General features: G+C 44.8%; 2 protein-coding genes across 8 annotated transcripts in view; one reads left to right on the forward strand and one right to left on the reverse strand.

Moving 5' to 3' along the window:
• Positions 1-10376, forward strand: part of USP40 (ubiquitin specific peptidase 40) — a 45977-nt gene extending 35601 nt beyond the window's left edge. For 4 of the 7 annotated variants that reach the window (XM_075094145.1, XM_075094148.1, XM_075094147.1 and 1 more), the window contains exons 25-32: positions 2668-2794; positions 3770-3864; positions 5117-5235; positions 5632-5697; positions 5929-6139; positions 6276-6371; positions 7204-7298; positions 7714-10376. In XM_075094145.1, the coding sequence (XP_074950246.1) occupies positions 2668-2794; positions 3770-3864; positions 5117-5235; positions 5632-5697; positions 5929-6139; positions 6276-6371; positions 7204-7298; positions 7714-7822 (918 nt within the window). In that variant the 3' untranslated portion in view covers positions 7823-10376. Of the gene's footprint in view, positions 1-2667; positions 2795-3769; positions 3865-3960; positions 4002-5116; positions 5236-5631; positions 5698-5928; positions 6140-6275; positions 6372-7203; positions 7299-7713 lie in introns of all 7 variants that reach the window. The other 3 variants (XR_012660712.1, XR_012660713.1, XR_012660714.1) reach the window with 2 other exon arrangements.
• Positions 10377-12160: 1784 nt separating this feature from the next.
• LOC142057684 (anterior gradient protein 3-like) lies at positions 12161-18354 on the reverse strand. The gene is made up of 8 exons (XM_075094163.1): positions 18300-18354; positions 17988-18211; positions 16936-16999; positions 16500-16552; positions 15242-15318; positions 14666-14729; positions 13886-13969; positions 12161-12823 (listed from the first exon to the last, which is right to left on the reverse strand). Exons 2-8 carry the CDS (start codon positions 18124-18126, stop codon positions 12774-12776), a joined length of 531 nt encoding a protein of 176 aa, XP_074950264.1. The 5' UTR covers positions 18127-18211; positions 18300-18354; the 3' UTR covers positions 12161-12773.
• Positions 18355-19189: the final 835 nt, after the last annotated feature.

The following is a 19189-nucleotide window of genomic DNA, read 5'->3' on the forward strand; positions in this document are numbered from 1 at the left end:
CACTGAAAACAGTCTGGCCCCATCCTCTTGACACCTACCCTTCAGATATTTATAAGTATTGACAAGATCCCCCCTTAGTCTTTGCTTCTCCAGGCTGAACAGACCCAGGTCTCTCAGCATTTCCTCATAAGAGAGATGCTCCAGCCCCCTGATCATCTTGGCAGCTCACTGCCAGACTTGCTTGAGCAGTTCCCTGTCCTTCTTGAACTGGGGAGCCCAGAACTGGATGCAGTACTCCAGATGTGGCCTCACTAGGGTGGAGTAGAGGGGGAGGATGATCTCCCTCGACCTGCTGGCCGCACTCCTTTTAATGTAGCCCAGGATATTGTTGGCCTTCTTGGCCACAAGGGCACGTTGCTGGCTCAGGGTCAGCTTGTTGTCCACCAGCATTCTCAGGTCCTTCTCAACAGAGCCGCTTTCCAGTAGTTCAGCCCCCAGCCTGCACCGGTGCATGGGGTTGTTCCTCCCCAGGTGCGGGACCTTGTTCTTGCTCATGTTGAATTTCATGAGGTTCCCCTTGGCCCAGCGCTCCAGCCTGTCCAGGTCTTGTTGGATGGCAGCACAGCCTGCTGGTGTATCAGCCACTCCTCCCAGCGTGGTATCATCAGCAAACTTGCTGAGGTTACGCTCTATCCCTTCATCCAGGTCACTGATGAATATGTTGAACAGGACTGGGCCCAGCACGGACCCCTGGGGAGCAGTGCTAGTTACAGGCCTCCAACCAGACACTGCCCTGCTGATCACAACCCTAATCTTGAAAAGAAGCGATGAAGCAGCTGGAAGGGACAGTAACGCCGAAGGCCAGGCTTTCTTCCTGGCAGACCTGTGGTCTTTCGCTTCTCCAGACAAACATCTGTCTGTCTGAATTCCTTGCCTGAAGTGCTGCTGTTCTTGGTGCGCTGCCGCGGAGGATCTGTCTTTGTCTTCGACCACCCTCGTCCTCAGACTGCAGGAACAGCACCTCCAGGCCGCAGGGTTCTTGGTGGGCCTCTGAGGGAGGGCTCCTGTTGCCTGGGCACAGCAGCCTGGCAGAAGCCATGTCGCCTTGTCCCCTTGTCTTGGGGGTGAGAGCAGAAGAGATGGCACCCCTTCAGGAGGGGTGGGGGTAGGGGTAGGGGAACGGGAGAGAGGGGCTCATGCTGGGCACGGAGGCTGCACCTCCCAGCTAAGGCCGGGTGCGGAGGCTGTGCCGACAGTAGGGTGCTGGCCAGATGCTGGTGTCACGCGTGGCATGCTGGTGGATGTGTGGTGTCATGGAGGAGGGAAGCCCTGGCACGGTGTAGTGATGCCAGGGGAGCCGTGATGGAGGTGGATCCGCTTCCATTGGCTCTTCTTGGTGTTTGGGTGGATCCACCTCCATGGGCTCCACACCATCAGCTGCGTAAGTGAAGGCCATCGCTGCCATGCACCTGCTGGTGCCTCCCCTCTCACAGTGCCTCCTCTTCCTCCACAGCTCCTGCAGCCACCTCTCTTCCCTCTGACTTAAAGGTGGGCAGCCACCTTTGCTGTGGGACCTCTTGGTGCCCAGCATTGCTGGCATGAGACAACCTCGAAGCTCAGCAAAAACAGTGGGGCGAGCTGCTGTGGTCCCTGTGTTTATAGGGCCCTGAATAGAAGGCAGTGATGTGGATTGTGACATCAGGAGGCCACTGTGATGGCGATGTGTGTGGCCAAATATGTCTGTTTTGGGAGTTGGGGGCCCTGAAAGATGTCCTAATGGGGGAGAAGGAGGAGGGGTGGGGGGTGCTGAGGCTCCCTTTGCTTGGAAGACCTGGATGAGATATTCCAGGAGGGTTGGGGTTCCCCAGTGACCCCTCTGCCCACCTGACTCCCTGCACATGGTGCAACCCCCTGTGCCCAACAGTGGTTGATGGGGGCAAAGCATCCTGCAGCCGCCCTGCACAAGGTCTTCCAGTACTCCCTGAAAGAATCGCCAATTGCCAAGTGTTGCATGGGCCCTTGTTACCCCGTGCCCTGGCCCTGGCCCTGCAGCGTGGAGAGGTGCCATCTCTTCTGCCATGAGCCCTGAGGGAGAGGGGTGGAGAGGGCCTGGCATCCTCGGGCTGCGGTGCTGGTGTGATGCAAGGAGCATGTCGGAGGGATTCTTTGCAAGTGAATATCTTCAAAAGTAACATCAGTCAGGTCCTAGGACAAACTTGAACTGTTGCACGTAGCCAAGTCGTGTCTTCTAGGGATAGTTGCAGGGGGAGTTATGGGAGGCCACCAATACTGTAGGCATGTTGTAAGGCTAGCTACAGTCCTAGTCTATTTTGACAGCTGTAGTGTGCCTGTGTCCCTTTCTGTCAACCCCTTCTCTGTGAACTGGTGTTTTCACATAGGTTGTGCTTTTGTGATTCTCATACCAAAGCTCTTCTGCAGGGACATAGTATTACAGGATCCCCAGTTTATCCAGCAATTTTTGGAGTTCTTCACAAAATTACTCTGAAAGCCTTTGATCTTTACCACTGGTATGGATTACATAAAACTCCAGTCCCTGCAGAAGTGGGAAGCGAGATCTGATGATGCGTGATCTTAGATGAATGCCAATGCCTTGACAAAAGCTGAGATTTGAACCAGTCTTTTCCCTCTTCCTAAGAGGAAGGTGAAATTGTTCATTGTCTATATTAGAACACATTAGCTACCTGGTATTTTCTGTTCACTTTGCAGGGTTTCCTCAAAATACCCATCTGGTGGTTCAAGTCTTCAAGTCTCATGAAACACAGAGGGAATGCACGAGACCTAGTGAATGGGATGACCTGCAAGATGGATGCTTTGCAGGTGTCTCCTGGAGGAGGTGAGCTTGATCAGTTTTTGAAAGGAATCATATGGTCTGATTGTCCGTGATTGCACTGAGGGCTTTGAGTCAAACCCAGAATTTTAATCCAAATCCTTAAAACCCTTCTGAAACCTATGAGTGACTACAAGTTCAGCCAGTTTATGGTGAAAGGAGCCACGTAGGAGACAGATGCAATTTTTTTTAAGGCCACAAATGCTGGATGGTACTGCCCTGGTGTTCTTTAGCTATATTTCATCAAGGGTAAGACCTCCACTAAACTTCGAATTAGGGGCTCTTTACTTATCAGTAAATAACATGGCTTCTCCATACCAGAAGGCAGTGGCAGTATTAGTAAATCATGGAGTAAGGCATCTACTGAATGAGCATACAGTTGATTGGCTTCAAATACAAGACTCCCAATATCACATTTAATTCACTTCAGGCTACGTTGCTTTTTGTGAAGCTGTAAAAGGAGCGATGAATATATTTTCCTAGAATAAAAGACATCACATACAGTTTTTTAACCTGCGTTTGTTCTTCTAAAGGTCAAATCCAAATAAAAAAATCAGCTAGGGTAGGAAAATCAAGTGAGGGTTGAGAAGGAAGAAGACAATGGAATAGGGACAAGTGTGAATTGGAAAACGGGGAAACGAAACGATTTTTTCCTTGCTACAGGAAAAATAACCTTCTTCCTTTGCAACTTTGCAGGGCAGGCCCCCTCTCCTTTTAGAAGGTTTATTTGCATTTTTGTCCTTTTTTCTTGCCATATAGGATCAGTTTGAACTCTTCTTGTTTGGCAACTGACAGAATGAATTTTATCAATTGTGTGTTAGGATGTTTCCTTAACTGCCTTCCAAAAAACTTGAGGACAGGCCCCTTCTCTCAGTGAAATCCCCCCGTCAGGTGCCTGTTACCTCTTAGGACGATAAACAAAGTCATGTTGACTCTTCTGTTGTTTTTCTCTTCTTCCCCCTTCTCCCCTCCCATCTAAAGATTCACCAGAATACTTCCACACAGACATGGATCTTTGTTATGCTGGCAGTATAGAAATAGCAGGAGAAGCTTCTTTGGAAGATCTGAAGATGCAGGTTAGATGTTGTCCTGTATTAGAAATGTACAGCAAGACTGTGATTAATTGAGCTCTATTAATACCTATTTTTTATTTCCTTTTCCCTTGTCTCCAGTATGTTCTGATATGGCATTTGCTTATATGCCATGTTCAGTGGTAAGTACCAAGAGGCAGTTGGAGCATGTAGCTCAGAGACTTCCTTAGTATGTCCCCTGCAGTTGCCATTCTACCTGTCATGTGTCCTGACCTGCAAAAGCCTTGTTGCACTTCATCTGGAACTTTGGCTTGCAGCCCTATCTTTATTTCACGATGTAAAAATTCTTCATGAGAAGCACACACATGCAAGCACTTCCTAAAAAGCCACTTTCCATTTCCACATTTTTCCTGTATTAGTTTTGTGTTGGGTTTTTTTATTTTGTTAGATTCAACGTACAAAAGAATTGCTTTTGATGCACAGAAGGTCACGTTTGACATTCAGGAAAGTATAGCTTAGTTTCGTTGGCCGGAAACTAAGGTGCCTTTTAAACTTCTTTTTTAACCATACAAGTATGATTTTAATACACTTAAAAAAAAAAAAAACCAAAACCAACAAAACAAAAAAAGGCAAAAAACCACCAAAAAAACCCCACCCACCTCCCCAGAAAAATCAAACAAAGCCAAAACCACAAAAAGATATAAACCAGTCCTATCGTAAGGCTCTTTCTTGATTAGCCAGTTGGTTGTTCTGGTTCACCTGCATGGGGGAGAATCACCTCATGTGATTCTGGTTCATACCAACGCTTAATCTTTTGGGTCCAACTTCAGTTTCAGTCTCTGGCAAAGTACTGCTATGAAAAACTGACCATTTGCATCTTGTGAACAGTAATTGTCTTAGCATGGAAAGAGTCTTGTGTCCTTGAAAAAGGATTAAAGGAGCTTGCTCTGCCCTTGGTTAGAGACTGGGGCAATGATTCTGTCAGCCTCATTCCCTCCAAGTTACACAATTTTTGGTTAAAAAAAGAAATGCAGTACTTTTTAAATGTAAGTTAAATTGAGAAACATTGGGAGGGAGTGAAGTCCAACTTGCTTTGAGGTTGAAAAGCGAATATGTCGATCATAGTCGCTGCCTGTAAGTCACAAGCACCAGCTGGTGTAGAATAAATCTAAACACCTTGCCCTGTTTCTGATTCTTTCAGTATTGCATTGAGAATTAATGAAAACACTTGGTTTTCTTTTTTTTTTCCAAGGAGACTGGCTGCTAAAATTATTGAAGCAATGTTTCTTTTTTTCAGGCTATGACCTTACCATGCTGCCAGGAGCAGATTGTCCCACTGCCCTCGTTTCTCAGAGCATGGACAGTGGACAGTAAGCGTCCAGGCAAGCTTTTACGAAACAACAAGCAGCAACTCAAGTAGGTTTCTTATTGAATGTGCAAGTAGCATTGCAGCAGACTGACTGTTGACTGGGTTGTGGGATGGATTGGTAGAGAAATAAATCAGCTCAGTCAAATGCCACCAGAAAGCTCATTTCCGGTTACTTCAGTGTTTTGCTGAGCATGTTTTTAACTCGAGAGCTGTGGAAGGGGAGGTGTGAGCATAAGTAGATCACGCTTATTCTGCTAAGCTTTATTTTAGGTGTTTCTAAAAGCAATTTTTGTATTTTTCTGAGTCTTTCGGTTTTGTTCCAATAGCCTCTTGTTTTGATTTTCCAGATAAGTACAGGTCTACTTGACTAGAACTGTGATTTTTCTACTCAGGAACTTTGAATATATGACTGGAAATGTCTATGATCTTTGTTTTGTTTTCAGTGACTATAAGCTGGGTGCCAGAGTGGAAATCTGCATTGAACCTTTGCAAAAAGAAGAGCATTTGGGGTAAGACCTCAAGACGCTTATTTCTTGTAGCAATGCATTTTTGCTGAGACCTAATTGAGCAGCTTTTAACTTCAATGCCAGGATTACAGATGTCAGTATGTGAGAATTCTTTGGAGCTTCTTTTTTGTTTTCCACAAATGAAAATAAGGGAGGGTGGAAGGGAAAACTAGGGATTCTGGATTCTGAAAGCATGATTCACAAGGATGGTCTATTTTCTCTTCCTGATGACAGCACCCACGAACTGCTGCTTCGAGTCCAGATGGGCATACCAGGGGAGAGGGACTACTATGACCCCACAGATTTGGTGTGGGATATCTCCAAAGAATGCACAACCTTGGCACTGAGGCAACGAGTGGCTTCTCACTACTGTCTCCCTGTAGATAAAATTGAGATAGCCAAATACTTCCCCGAAAAATTTGAGTGGCTGCCAATCTCTAGCTGGGTAAGATCTGGAATGGCAGAATATAACGGTTGTCTGAGAGAAGTATGCGTTGGTTTGTGCTGCAGTTCTTGAGCCATATGTATTCAAGCAGGTTTCTGAAGTCTGCCATGCACAAATCTTCTGCTTTTTTATCCAGACTCAGCAAATTTCAAAGAGGAAACGGAAGAAAAAACAGGAGAGTTTACAGTCAGCGCCTTACCACCTGAAAGATGGAGATATCATTGGGGTGAAGGTAAATTAACTTGGTATTGATTGTTGCATGAGGATGAGGTTCAGGCACTGTCACCTTTGCAGTATCTTAAATGCTTCCTGGTTTTCCTGCATCTTGCTGCATCTCTGTGAAGGTACTGGTATGTGAATCTGGATGGTACATTGTGTGGATAGGAAATTTGTTGCTGCTGGTGCCTTTTCTTCTTTTTTTCCTGTTCTTTATCAACCTTATGGCAGTTTCATGCTTTTCCCCATCTATCTTGGGACTGGCACTAGAGGACAATACCTTAGAGGCTCTTGTGCAGGGCAACCCTTAAGCTTCTATTCTACACCTCAACACTCTCCAGAGAAAATGCATTTTGTTCTTGCCCTCACTGACTGTTTTTTTTCCAACTCAGAGTACAATCCAAGAGCAGTGCCCTTTAAAAATCATATTTAAACCTACTACCTTTTTCCAAAGAATTGTTATAGATCTATTTCATTATTTAAAAAAGAATTACACAGCAGCATATTGAGCTCTGCTAGTAAGGCTTATTTAAGAGACCTCTGAAAGAACATACTCTCTGTATGGTTTTAAAGTAGTGAATGGAAAGTCTGTTGTCCTGTCCGGATGCCTTAGGCTATGGAGAGAAATCTCAGTCAGGCAAATCCACTGTTAAATACAAAAACTAAACAGGGGAGTCTAAAAAAAATTTCTTTGCCTTTTTGAACCTTTGCCACTTAGTTAACCTGAAGTTAACTGCTCTAAAACTAGTTAGAGGAAATGCTCTGAAACTTAATTGTGTAAACCGAGCAGCACATGGGAAATAGTTTGAGCTTATAAATTTCATCTACCAAATCCTCTTTCACAACAGAATCTTCTCCTTGATGACACTAAAGACTTCAGCACGGTGAGAGATGATGTTGGAAGAGAGAAACAAAGGCAGCTTGCATTAGGGAAAAAGAAAAGGTATTGAGTATTTACATGTATTTTTCTTTAAAATATGTAAACTGTTCTTTGCAGCTTTTTGGACTAGCTTGATAACCTGGATGAGACTTTGGGACACTGTGAGCTGGGTGCTCTTAGAGTGCACAGTTCCAGTTGTCCAGAAGGAGGTGCTCAGGTAATGAGCTTTAAGCACCATGTTCTTACACCAAGCCTCGGCTTTTTCTCTTGCAACACACTGCAACATTTGTCACTGCTTCTGGAGGTGAAAAATAAACTCCTTGGCTGCGCTGGCCCTGCACAGGTTATATGTGTGAGCTTGCAATGTCATTCTTACAGCTAAGCAGAAATCGGGTTACAGTCCAGGCTCGTGCTGCTGTTGGTGCTCAGGCTCAACACTAACACTAGGCATCTTAATTTTTTTTTTTTTTGGTAATAGTCGGCAAGCTGAACGCTTACAGGACCATGTTTTCTCTGAGGAGAAGCTGAATGTCAAGCACCGTAAACCAGAAGTGGCTCTTTCTATCAACGTGGGTGTTTTCAGATAGCAGCGGGAGATGATTTGCTGACCAGACCATGCTACCGATGGACTAAATTGGAATGGAGTACCTCAGCTGGACTAGCAAGAGGGTCTTTCCTGAAGTGTATTCAAGAATCACCAAGACAAAGTGGATATAGGATTCAGGATAACTCTGATTTTCCTCTAATCTCTCCTGGGGAACTGCTTTAGCATCCCTTTATCAATGCGGTACTTATTCTCAGGCTAGGTAAATGCACTTTATCCATGAGAAAACTGATTAATATATTGTATAATCTTTTGGTGACTGTTTGGTAATCACCTTAAATGCCTTTTTTTTGGGGGGTAGGGGGGTGGGGTCAGATGCTGATGTCTTGCATCATCACTACAGAGTTTGCTGGGTTTTTAATGCAATCATAATCATCTCTTTTTAGAATTTTTCTTCCATCTCTGATCACTGAAGTTACTAGCAATATCAGAATTTGCTTTTGTCTCTTCCTGTATCAACCGAAGTCTGTAGTAGCTCGAGTCAGCTTTCAGGAGTGAAAGAAATGTGGAAATCTCTGGACAAAGTGTACTAAATTGGCTCAAAAAAGAGCAAGTTCAGAATCTGTCAAGCTCTAAAACCCGAAGACCTTTTGTAATACGGAACAACAGTGCAGTAACCTTATATTTTAAAGCTGCTAGGGCTTTTCTGTTGTCCATAAGCTTCATGAACAAACAAAATTGATGGAAAAAATAGGCGGATCTGATGTTTGGTCTTAAGTGGCTTTTATTGTACTCAGGAAAAAGGCTTGTATTTATTTTCATTACTCTTATTCAGAGGACTTTCCCTTGTTTCTTATCTTTTCCATTGTTCTAATGTTCTTTGTTGCATTTGAGAAAAAGAAAAAGTTTCTCTTGGTGTCACAAAGCTGACTTACAGCCTCTGTAACAGAAGGGGATGTACGTGGCTGATTACCAGCTGAACTTGGTATCAAAGGTTCTTAAGTATTAAGTAAAATGTTTACCGAATGCTTGTGAGATTGGACGGCAAGATTGAGAATGTGCGTAACTAGCTGATGAGATATGATATTTTTCTTGCCCCTGAGGCTGGGAATTGGGGTTTACCAGAAGTTGACATTGCAGCATCTTCATTGAAACTTTTCTAATGCTTACAATACTGAAACTGTGTTTCCCTCACTGTACGCGAGTATTCGTAACTTAATTTTCCATCAGGTTCAGAATATTCTTTAAGTGCAGCTAGTACTGACAAATTAACCCAAACTCTTAATGGACCTAATGGGTTATAGTCAAATTCTAAACAGTTTTGGAATGATAAGGTGACAATGGAACGGTGGAAGACAACATGCAAGCATTTCTGTGCAGCAGTCACGTGCTGGTGGCATGTAACGTGTTTGTCTCTTAGGGCTGGGAACCTGTGCAAATGGGCTGCTGTACCAAGTGAAGACTGCTATCACACTGTAGAGCCTTGTGGAACTGCACAAAGGTTTGGAAACCTGTTCTGAAATGAGCAAAGCGGTTGTTCAAAACTAACTTTTGAACGTAGCCTGAAGTATCCTTAATTAAAACTGTGGTAGTGAGAGGACAAAATACCAGTCACTTTTAGGGCTACTGTAAACATTTCACCTGTTTTGTGCACGTGTAGAAGATATTGTAGAAGAAGATGTCAGTACATCAGACTACTAAAATTTTGGCTAATGTGAGAAAGTAGCTCATTTACCATTTACAGGTTAATAATATTCTGTTATTTCAGATGGTTTCAAGACAAAAACTGACACTCTCTGCTAGCAGGAAAGAAAGTCAAAAGGACCCTGAAGCCTATGATTAATATTTATTTCTTTGCATATCTTTAAAATTCAGCAGGTGCTCCTGTGCTTGCTTAGGCCAATTCATTCCAGAAGGGGACGTTTTAATTTCCTCACTGTTTCTGTTGTAGGGAGGCTTTACTTGAATCTTGAAATCCTAGTTTCTTGGATAGGTTTTCTGACTGAGGTGAGGGCAGCCAATTGCTTTCCCAATCTTACTTTGCATCTCCTTCTTCCATATCAACAAGTGTTCTTGAGAGCCAGACATGGTTGCACATGCTGATTACTAAGGTAAGCAAGAAAGGTTTGTGTTTGCGGATTGTTCCATTGCATTGCACTGACTTCGTTGTCTCTATAATTCCTCTGGTTCCTTGCTGGATGACAGCTGTGCTGAGCTCAACCTTCCCACCTACCTTTAACTCTAGTCTCTTCTTGAAAACACAAAGTTTGGGGCAATTTAAATATGGATCACAAGTATTAAGGTGGGGTTTTTGGTATGTGCCTTTGTTAAAGTGTAATGTAGCAGCGCCTGCACTTAACTAATCTTGGATTATTTCTAATGTTGGCTCAAAATGCATATTTTTTTTCTTGAAATTACTGTGTGTCGTTCCACAACGAGAGGGTTCATTAAAAATGGGGTGGGCAGAGGGGAACACCTTTTTAAAATGGAGTCTTTGTGATTCCACAGTTTATGATGGCTATATTCCAAAGCCTGGAGAAGCTTTCATCTTTATTTTTCAAGTGTTCTTCACAAAATAAAAAGCCATTTCTATATGACTATTTGATTGATATGTGTATGTCTCACTGATGCATTGGTTGGGAATGGCATGAGTTGGTTTCTATCATTGGATGGGGCACAACCTTCACTAAGCTTTAATTTCCGAATCTGTTCCTAAGACCCCGTTCCTATCTCTGTGTGAGCTGTTTCCCCAACCCAGCTGGGGTGGCACTGTGCAAAGACCTGGGTTCACTTGGAGGACTGGGATTTTGATGCAAGTGTTAAAGTGTGGGGTTTTTTTAATCTTGTGTTTTTCTTCTTTTTCAGAAAGCATGGTCTAGTACTAACTGCCTGCTATTTCAACTCCCTGTTTGTGCACAAACATGTTAATCTGGTCTATTTTCAAGGGAACTAACACAAATAATCGAGAGGACTGTGGCTCAGCATAGAGTATGAAACAGGGATTGCCAAGGACTGTTATCGTCTGTACCTGCTCCTGGTGCAGTCCTTGTAAAAGCACGTGTGCAGCTCTGAGAATCTTCTTATGAGAAAATTGCGGTTTTTCTTTCTTTTCCTCACAAGCCATTCCAGTTCGCTGAAGTGATTATGGAGCAGGAGGAAGTGGCCTGTTTAAAAAGCTAAGTACTTCTTGCTCACTTTAATTCTCACTCAGTGGCCACTGAAGAGAGCCGTCATGTTCTGACAGGTGTTGCAGGTACAAACCCCCAGAAGGAAGGGCGATGGCATGGGGGGCTGTCACTGGGACAGGTGGGCGATGGCACCGAGACTGCAGGCTGTGCTCAGGAGAAGCTCTGTGGTTCTGGGACTCGCTGGCTGCTTTGGCTGTTTCCCTGAAGCTAAAGGGGGGGTGCCAAGAGTGGCCCTCTCCACCAGTGTGGTTAGCGGCAGTTTGGGGTTTTGCCAATACTTCTGCTGAACTTGCCTACAGGCAATTGATGAGCTCGTCTTCAGCCCTTGCTGTATCCAAGGCCTCCATACTGGAGAAAACAATACTAAGCTGAGCTTCAGGCGAGCTCAGAGGGACCAAGGGGTGTGAGGTTCCAGTCAGCAGCTGGAAAGCTAACAACTGAACTGTTATTCCTCTGTTTTGTGACTGACCCTTGGTCAGCGCAGTTCCATGTGCAGAGAAATGCAAAGGATGTGGTAATGATACAGCTCTTTCCATGGATCGTGATTACACATGGGCAGCAGAGGCCCATTAGCTGTGTTTATTGGATGGAGTTTGCAAGTACTACCGTTGCTGCTCCTGGTTGATCTAGGCGGTCTGGTGCCTTGCGAGAGCATCCATCTTACTAGTTTGTGCATTTCTTGCTAAGAGAATTTCAGCTTTGTGGGTAACAAATCTATAAATTCCTGCATTACAAAGCTTTCCCATAACCTTTAACTGGAACCCAACCAGATTTTGAATGGTGATCAGTGGGGCTTAAACACTGGTTTTTGCTAAAATGTCCTTGCTAATCCCTGGGGGAAAATGTATTTAGACAAAAGGAAAAAAACTGGCCTTAGACTATTGTACTTGCTTCATGGCTGACAAGTTTTACTGCAGTTGAGAAAACTAACTGGTTGCACAGATCAACCACACTGAATGTCCCGCACGTGTTTACTCTGCGGTAGTATCTGAGCCCTGGGCAGGCAGTGCTCGCTGGGCTCTGAGGTGCCTTCTGCCCCAATGTGCGGGCAGCACCCCTCCCGGTGCACAGCTGGTGGCTTGATGGTCTTGGTTAACATCCAGCTCGTTGTAAGAGGGGCTTACTCAGTTCTGCAGAGCATCAATTTTCTTTGTATGACCATGCAAGTAAAATAATGTGGAGAACAAGGGAAAGAAACCTGGAAAAGGAAACAGGCTGATCCTTTTATTTTCAGTGTTTGAATTATACAGCAAAAGTTTTAACAAAGAATAAGAAAACAATTTTCTGAAATTCACGTTAGTGAGCGTGGCAATTCACAAAGCTATAAAAATACAAACCCTATCTCACTACAGATTGTAGTTGCATGCTTTTGCTTCTCACTATACTAAAAGGCTTTCAAACTAAAAGACTTATGGCTTAAAGGTGGAAGAAAAAAAGCAACTGTGCTGTAGAAAAATGACTCAACACATACAGGGTAGCTCGGCGCACACAAGACAAACTTCGAAAATGTATTTATAATCAAAATATCCTTTCCAGAACAATGCTAACTGGGGTAAAGAAGAGTTTGTAAATGCTACAAAAGAAAATTCTTCTGAATTAATGATAATCATAAAGTTGTTAAGATCAACTGCTACTTAAAAGTCAGTGGGCAGTGCTTCATTCCAGGTATCTATTGCAGCATGGGGTGCACTGAGTTCTCCTGACTGTGGCTTCTCAGCAAGAGATCAGCGAGGGCAGGCGCAAGGACGGCACATGGGTGCTGTGCGGTGTGTCTCGGTGCTGCGGGGCTGTTGTCTTGCCCCTTGCTCAGAGCTCTGTGTGCAGAAGCAGCTTCGCTTGCCTCATGTTTTCAAGCACTGCGGAGAAAGCACCGAAGATACTAATGATGACAGGGAAGACTCACAGCTTAAAGTCAGAAATTGTAGCCACTCTGGATAGCTAGGCTTCTAAACAGTTTTTTTTTAAAAAGTCTTTTTCCATTTTAATGAGTAGTTTTGCCTGGTTATTTTGTCTCAGCAGCAGGTTTTCAGTGCAATTAGCAATTAACTTCTAGAAAATATTAAACCACTGACTTGGGAGAAGAATGGTCTGTATACAACGCTGTGTGTTTTAGTCAGCGCTCAGGGGACAGAGTGCCATTAGAGTACACAGTTTCATGTGATGGAGTTTGTGGGCAGCACAGATGCTCTCTTCTGCATTCTGCAGGCGTCCCGTGAGGTTCAAAGCTTTGAGCGTCAGACAAAAGTCTATGCTGCTGAAGTGGTAAAACTAGAAGAGAGGACTCTGAACCCAAATCACAGGATTGTTGTTAGCCTGCTTGTCTGTAGGAAAGGGTTTGTTTTGTTACCCACAGCTTTTGAATCTGGCTCATCCAACTCGCTATGGCCTGGGGATTGAAACCTCAGGAAAACAGAGTTCTCTGTTATTAAAGCGGGCAGCCAGGAGAGGGGAGTGCAGAGACAAACGCTTAGGAATTCATGCCAGTCCTCCTAGAATATGTATTTTTAAACTTTGGTTACTCCTAGGGCAAGAAGTACTGAAACATCTGCGATTCAGGTTAGGAAGTAGAGCAGCAGTATGCTTGAGTCTGTTAATACCTTGAACCGAAGCAGGTGGGATTTTGAGGCCAAACCTACACAGTGTTTGGAAACTCCACCAGCAGGGTACAGACACTGTGGACGACTCTCCCCATACTTTACGGCCCAGTACTTCAGAAATATTCACCAGTGTTTTGTCCCAGAAGGCGCTTACACTAAACTTACTTCATTCATGTTTATAAAGGGCTAGAGCAGATTTTAATGCAGAAATAGACGCAGCATTTCTCAAGATTCACTTATACCCTCTCCCTTTAACCACATTTGTTTTGTGTAAACTTGAGATCGTTAGAAAGGGTTCAGAAAGGTGCCCATGTCACTCACAGGTCGAAATATCTTCTGGTTCATAAGTGTACATCCTGTTCCCATATTTGCCAGTTAGGTCAGCTCGAACTGTCATAGAAGGATCTTGAGGGGAAAAAAAGTATAAGATATTAGCAACTAGGGCTTTGAAGTGGGGCGGTAGTTAATAATTTTGTGAGGATAAAAGCCTTTTAAAACAGCGTTGATTGGCCTTTTCATGGCCAGAAAGGTGCAGCTGGAAGTTAATGAAGGAAGTCTACTTCTGAAACCCATCACAAGTATATCTGTTTCGTACAAGCCTTGTCTGGTGGGTCAGGAGTATTGTCCCTCATCCCAGCAGTTTGATGGTAAGTTTGCCTTTTGTCTAGGTGGTGGTGATGGCTGGTAGTGGGCCTTTGCTCTCCCCTTGGAGTGAGTGCTTGTCATTCATCTGAGGGCAGCCTGGAGTAAGAGGCTGTGTTCAGGTGTTGTGGCACAGTGTCTCATAGGCAGGACCAAACTCTTAGGGGATATATGTTAACAGTTAATAGCAGTGACATGCTGTTCGCTTCCACTAGTGGAATATGGCTGTCATGGTCCTGTTTTTAAAAAGATGGTAGCGTATTTGGATGCCCAGCTTAAGCTCTGATTGCTAAACAATTTGGGTTTTTCATCTTAAGCTCTTCCTTTTGAAAGTCTGGGTTATTCCTATGGCTTCAGTGGTCAAAAGAACAAGAGTTATTACTCGAAGCAACGTGAATTCAATGGGGACCATATAGAAAAAATGCCGCCCTGATTATTCCCCTGACCCCAGAGACTCACCCACAAAGAGGATCCGAGGGACGTAATGGCCATCAGGTGCCATGTTGTCATCGCTGCTGGAATGCTGTTGGAGTTAAATAGCCTCTTAGTGATGGCTAACTGCCCGAGTGCTAGAACTGGACTGAATCAGCTGAGCTTGCCTTGTCTACCAACAACTAACTATTCTGGTGTGATCAAATGCGGAATTTCCCTGTTTTGTCCAAGTTGTCCCATGCTAGGTGCTTCAGGGTGAGGACAGAAAGACCAGGCAGGTGACTCTTTCTAAGTGATAAATGGGTATCTTTTATTATTTTCCTTGTATCAGAATATGATCTGCTGTTGGAGAATACAAAATGGTATCTCAACGCCAGTAAGTATGTGTATGTGCATATGGAAGTGTCTCCTTGCTTCCTCTCCAAGGAGGAACTGTGCTGGTGTTTTGCAAACCCTGTTGTATATCCCCAGAGAAGTGGGAGAAAAAAGATAATTTCAAGTACTGCGCCAAAGCTGTATGAGGTGAATCAGTTTCTGCTTTTCATATGGCTTATTCCATTCCCCAGTAAACATTTTGATTAAGGTTTTAAAATTCAGACTTACCACCAGATTGAGCATGATAAAGTCCTCCTGAGCCATCTGCTGGATCTCTGGGCTAGAAGCAAATGCTTTCCTTAAAGCTAAAAGAATGAGAAACGCATTATTTGGGGGGGTGGTGGTGGAATCTAGATCACTGCTTTTCATGGTTTTGCATCATCTTATATTGATCCTAAATTGAACAGGAAATGCCCGGCACCACTTTCTGATGTGCGCGTGTCACACAAAACTTGGAGGACATAGTTCTAGTAAAGTAAAATGCAAAAGAGACTTAGTTCTTGAGAAACCAAAATGCTGGTGTACAGATCTATTTCCTTCCCAATGGCAGGAGGAGGTCGTGAATGCACACAGCTTGACTATATTTGACCATCTGTGGCCCCACACTACAGAGCGTAGGAGTCATCTGCACAATTAATGCTGCATGCATTTGGGGTAGCAAATACTTACAGAAATTTCATAAGAAATGGTAGGGCCAGACTTCCCTGACAAACCTCACTTTGTTCCTGATAACCAAGGAGGTGATCAAGTGATAGTGGTCTGAGATGCTCTTGAGCAGGAGGCCTTGTAAGAAAGTGTAAAACAGATGGTAGCAGATCTTCTTGCAGTCCAGAAGATGATGTGAGCTTTCCAGTGCTGTAAACTATTGCACTTCTAAGGTTCTTGTCTGCAGATGAAAATACGCTGCTAAAGGCGTGTTGCAGTTGCTGTGAGTTAGTGAATATGAGGCTATAAAGATAATTTTCTTGGTGTCTGACTCCCTGCTTGCAGGATACTGGTAACTGCAAAGCCATAGTATAAAACAATGCAACGGAGGCAGTGCAATGGCGAACCTTGCTGGCTTGACACAGTCTATTTTCAGGGCTTTTTTCTGAGGGGATACAACTTCCTCAAGCTTTAATCGCACGAGCAGATGATTTCCATGCTTGCTGGGGCCCAGCACTGGAGTTGGGAGTTGGCAGGAAGAATTGGCAGGAAGTCAGGGTGAGGAAGAGGATAAAGGAGGAAAACTTGGTGCCTACCAGCCTGTTTTATAGTCATGTATCTCTGCCAGGGCAGTTCTGACCCAGAGCACATACTGCCTAGAAAAACTTTACAACTGCTTCATTTCCCCAAATCTCAGGGGTCCCCAGAGGATTTACTGTCTCTCCACCTTCCCCTGCATCTGCTGGAAAGGCTTCACACAAAGTGCTCATATGCTTTGTAAGGAACGAGCTCTGACAGATTTGGGTCCCCCAGGTTATTTGCAAGTGTTTGCTTTGCTCACCTTGGCTGTAAGGACACTCTTCCAAGTGGTGTATAATCATCAGTGGCTTTTTGCTGAAACAACATTGCAGGAAAGGAGTGGGAAGGCAATAGAAGAGCTTTTACAGACCGCACTTGCAAATAAGTAAGCCACTGGGTTGCTCCAGGGATAGATTTACATTGTGAGGGGCAATAGCAACCAGGCTAGTAGGGGGGTGTAGATGCAGTCACATACTGAGGGGCGTATCACAGAAGGCAATACTGGAGGCATTACAAAGGTGTTTGCTCATCACCCAAAAGGTGAGCTCTAACTCAGATCTTGTTCAGCCCCCATACCGTGCAGCACAATACAACTTGTATCTTGCAAGATACAAGGCAGTCCGAGCATCGTGTTAGAGCATAGCTTTGTCCTGTGCAGTTAAACGTTATGAACTGGCATAGCAAGAATTGAGGATTACCTGAGTTTTGATTGTGCTAAACCTTCTTCGTATGTCTGCACCCATTCAATGTCATCTCCCCAGCCTGTTGAGAGCACCCTTAGTTAATTTTCCTGTCAGTATGGATGAAGGTGTTCTGCTGAACAGGGAGTTGAAGCCACCCGTGTAGTCAGATGGCACAAACTAGGCAGCTTTCCTCAGGGTGTCCAGACCCTTAAGGTATTTGTGGATACGAGGAGAGCTCCAAGCAGAAAGGTGCAAAGAAACAGCTGATAGGGAAGGAGAGGGGGTTTGAAACCCCAGCCTTGCTCAGGCTCAGGTGGTGGGTTAGGATTACAGACAGGTATTTCTAGCCACTTGAAAGATGGAGCTCAGAGTTCCTCCCAGAACTTGTCTACCCTCTCAAGGAGCTGAGCCAGGCATGCCGCTTACATATTGCTTCCTGCAATAAGGGACTGCTCGACCAGGTGGGGGCTAGGGAGGGTAGGGATACAAGAGTGTTTTGGTGTGAGGTGCCTGGATCTTACTTGATGGAGCAAAGCTATCTCGATGGGCCCAAATGTGGAACCCCTTCCAACGGCTACAGCACCCCGCTCATGCCCTGCAGGCAGGGAAGTGCACAGCGGAGGGGTTGAGCTGGCTGCAGCTTGGCTGTGTGGCTCTGGTCTCCTGTGTACAGACCACACCTTTGTAGGGGTAGGGCTGTTGGTGGGGCTGCCTGCAAGCTCTGCCTCTGTAAAGCTGAACCAGCAGCTGATCAGCAATTAGTATAACAGCCTGGCTCTTGGCTCCATACCCAACCCAGCTTTGGAACAAAGCACCTGTTCCTGTTGCCAAGCACAGAGCATGAGGACTTATCCCCTGCTGAATGCACCAGTGCTCTTAGCCACAGTGGAAGTGGCACGTGTGAAAGGTAGGTTTGGGCTTCTGCTTCTCAGCGCAGGGGTTAATCTCCCAGCTGCTGCTTTCAGACATTTCCCTGCCTGGATCTACGTGTGGAGATGCACGTTAGTCAGTGACAGAGGGAAATAGAGGTGCTTCAGGATTGCCAGTCAATCATCCCAGTCACTCACCTCGAGAGAGAGTCTGTGGGGTCTGTATCTGAGTCAGGCTTTCTTCCTCTTCATCAGGGAGCTTCTGGATATTTCTCTGTGCAGACACTGTTACACCATGGCAGAGAAGGAGGGAACACAGTAACAGAAAGGCATGCATGTTTCTGGCTGGCACCAACTGAGAGAGAAAGGATCAACTCAGGCAGGCAGAACCTGACAAATTCCCAGCCACAAAAATCAGGTACCTTGGCAGAAAAAAAATTTAAAAAGGCCTGGTCCTCCTCAGGGACAAGACAGTCTTATAAGGGCCATTTTCTGGGAACTGGTTCTCACCTGGCAGCTCCTGCTTACACCTTGCCAGGGGTGTCCTTGCTGCAGCCTCTCCCCTATGGCCCAGGTAAGGCAAGGTCTTTTTATACTTCTGTATTGGCACAATAGCTGGGTATGTACGTCAGCTGAACTTCCAGGATATCCTGCTCCTGCCAAGGCACAGAACAACCTTTTTACAAAAGCTTTCTTCAATCAGCCCAGCACCATGCATGTTTTTATCAAGGTATATTGATTTATGAAAGCATTCATGCTGAGTTTATGTGAGATACGCCTTGCTCCTTGGGGGTGAACTGCAGGTCTCCAGGTATGATGAAGTCTCCCAGAATCAAACTGAGAGGTACAGAGGAGATGCATACACCTCTCGACACCCTTGGCACCAAGAGTGATGCATAATACATGTTCCTGTAAGGAAAAAAAAATTAAAGAAAATAAGAGACGACAATGTCAACAACATTAAACAATGTGATATGAACCGAATTGTGCCACAGGAACAGGGAAGAGCAGCTTAATGAAAGGGCAATGCACAGATAAGAGGCATAACTCTATGGGAAAAACAGGGCTTGTTTAGGAGATGGTTCCCCGTTGTCAATTTTAAGGAAGTGAAGCACCAACTCTCTGTGGAGGGTTGATAGCTCTTTGGCAAGCTTCTGCTGCATCGAGTGAAAAAGACCATAATTTCTGTTGTGGAACCAACCACTGGCCTGTTAGGAAATCGCTGCTCTGCTTCTGTACACAGTCATCTTGTGGTCTTTGTTTCCATCTGCTCTGCTGTGCTGAGTAAGAGAAGGGCTCCTTCTGAGGACCCTCTTCTGGTGTCCCACAGGGTGGGCTTTAGTGTATCATATGGGCCCAGGAGGTCACAGTAGGGTTTTAGAAGAGCTGGAAATAGTGTG

The sequence above is a fragment of the Phalacrocorax aristotelis genome, chromosome 5 (genome assembly GCF_949628215.1).
Source record: "Phalacrocorax aristotelis chromosome 5, bGulAri2.1, whole genome shotgun sequence".
Taxonomy (NCBI): domain Eukaryota; kingdom Metazoa; phylum Chordata; class Aves; order Suliformes; family Phalacrocoracidae; genus Phalacrocorax; species Phalacrocorax aristotelis.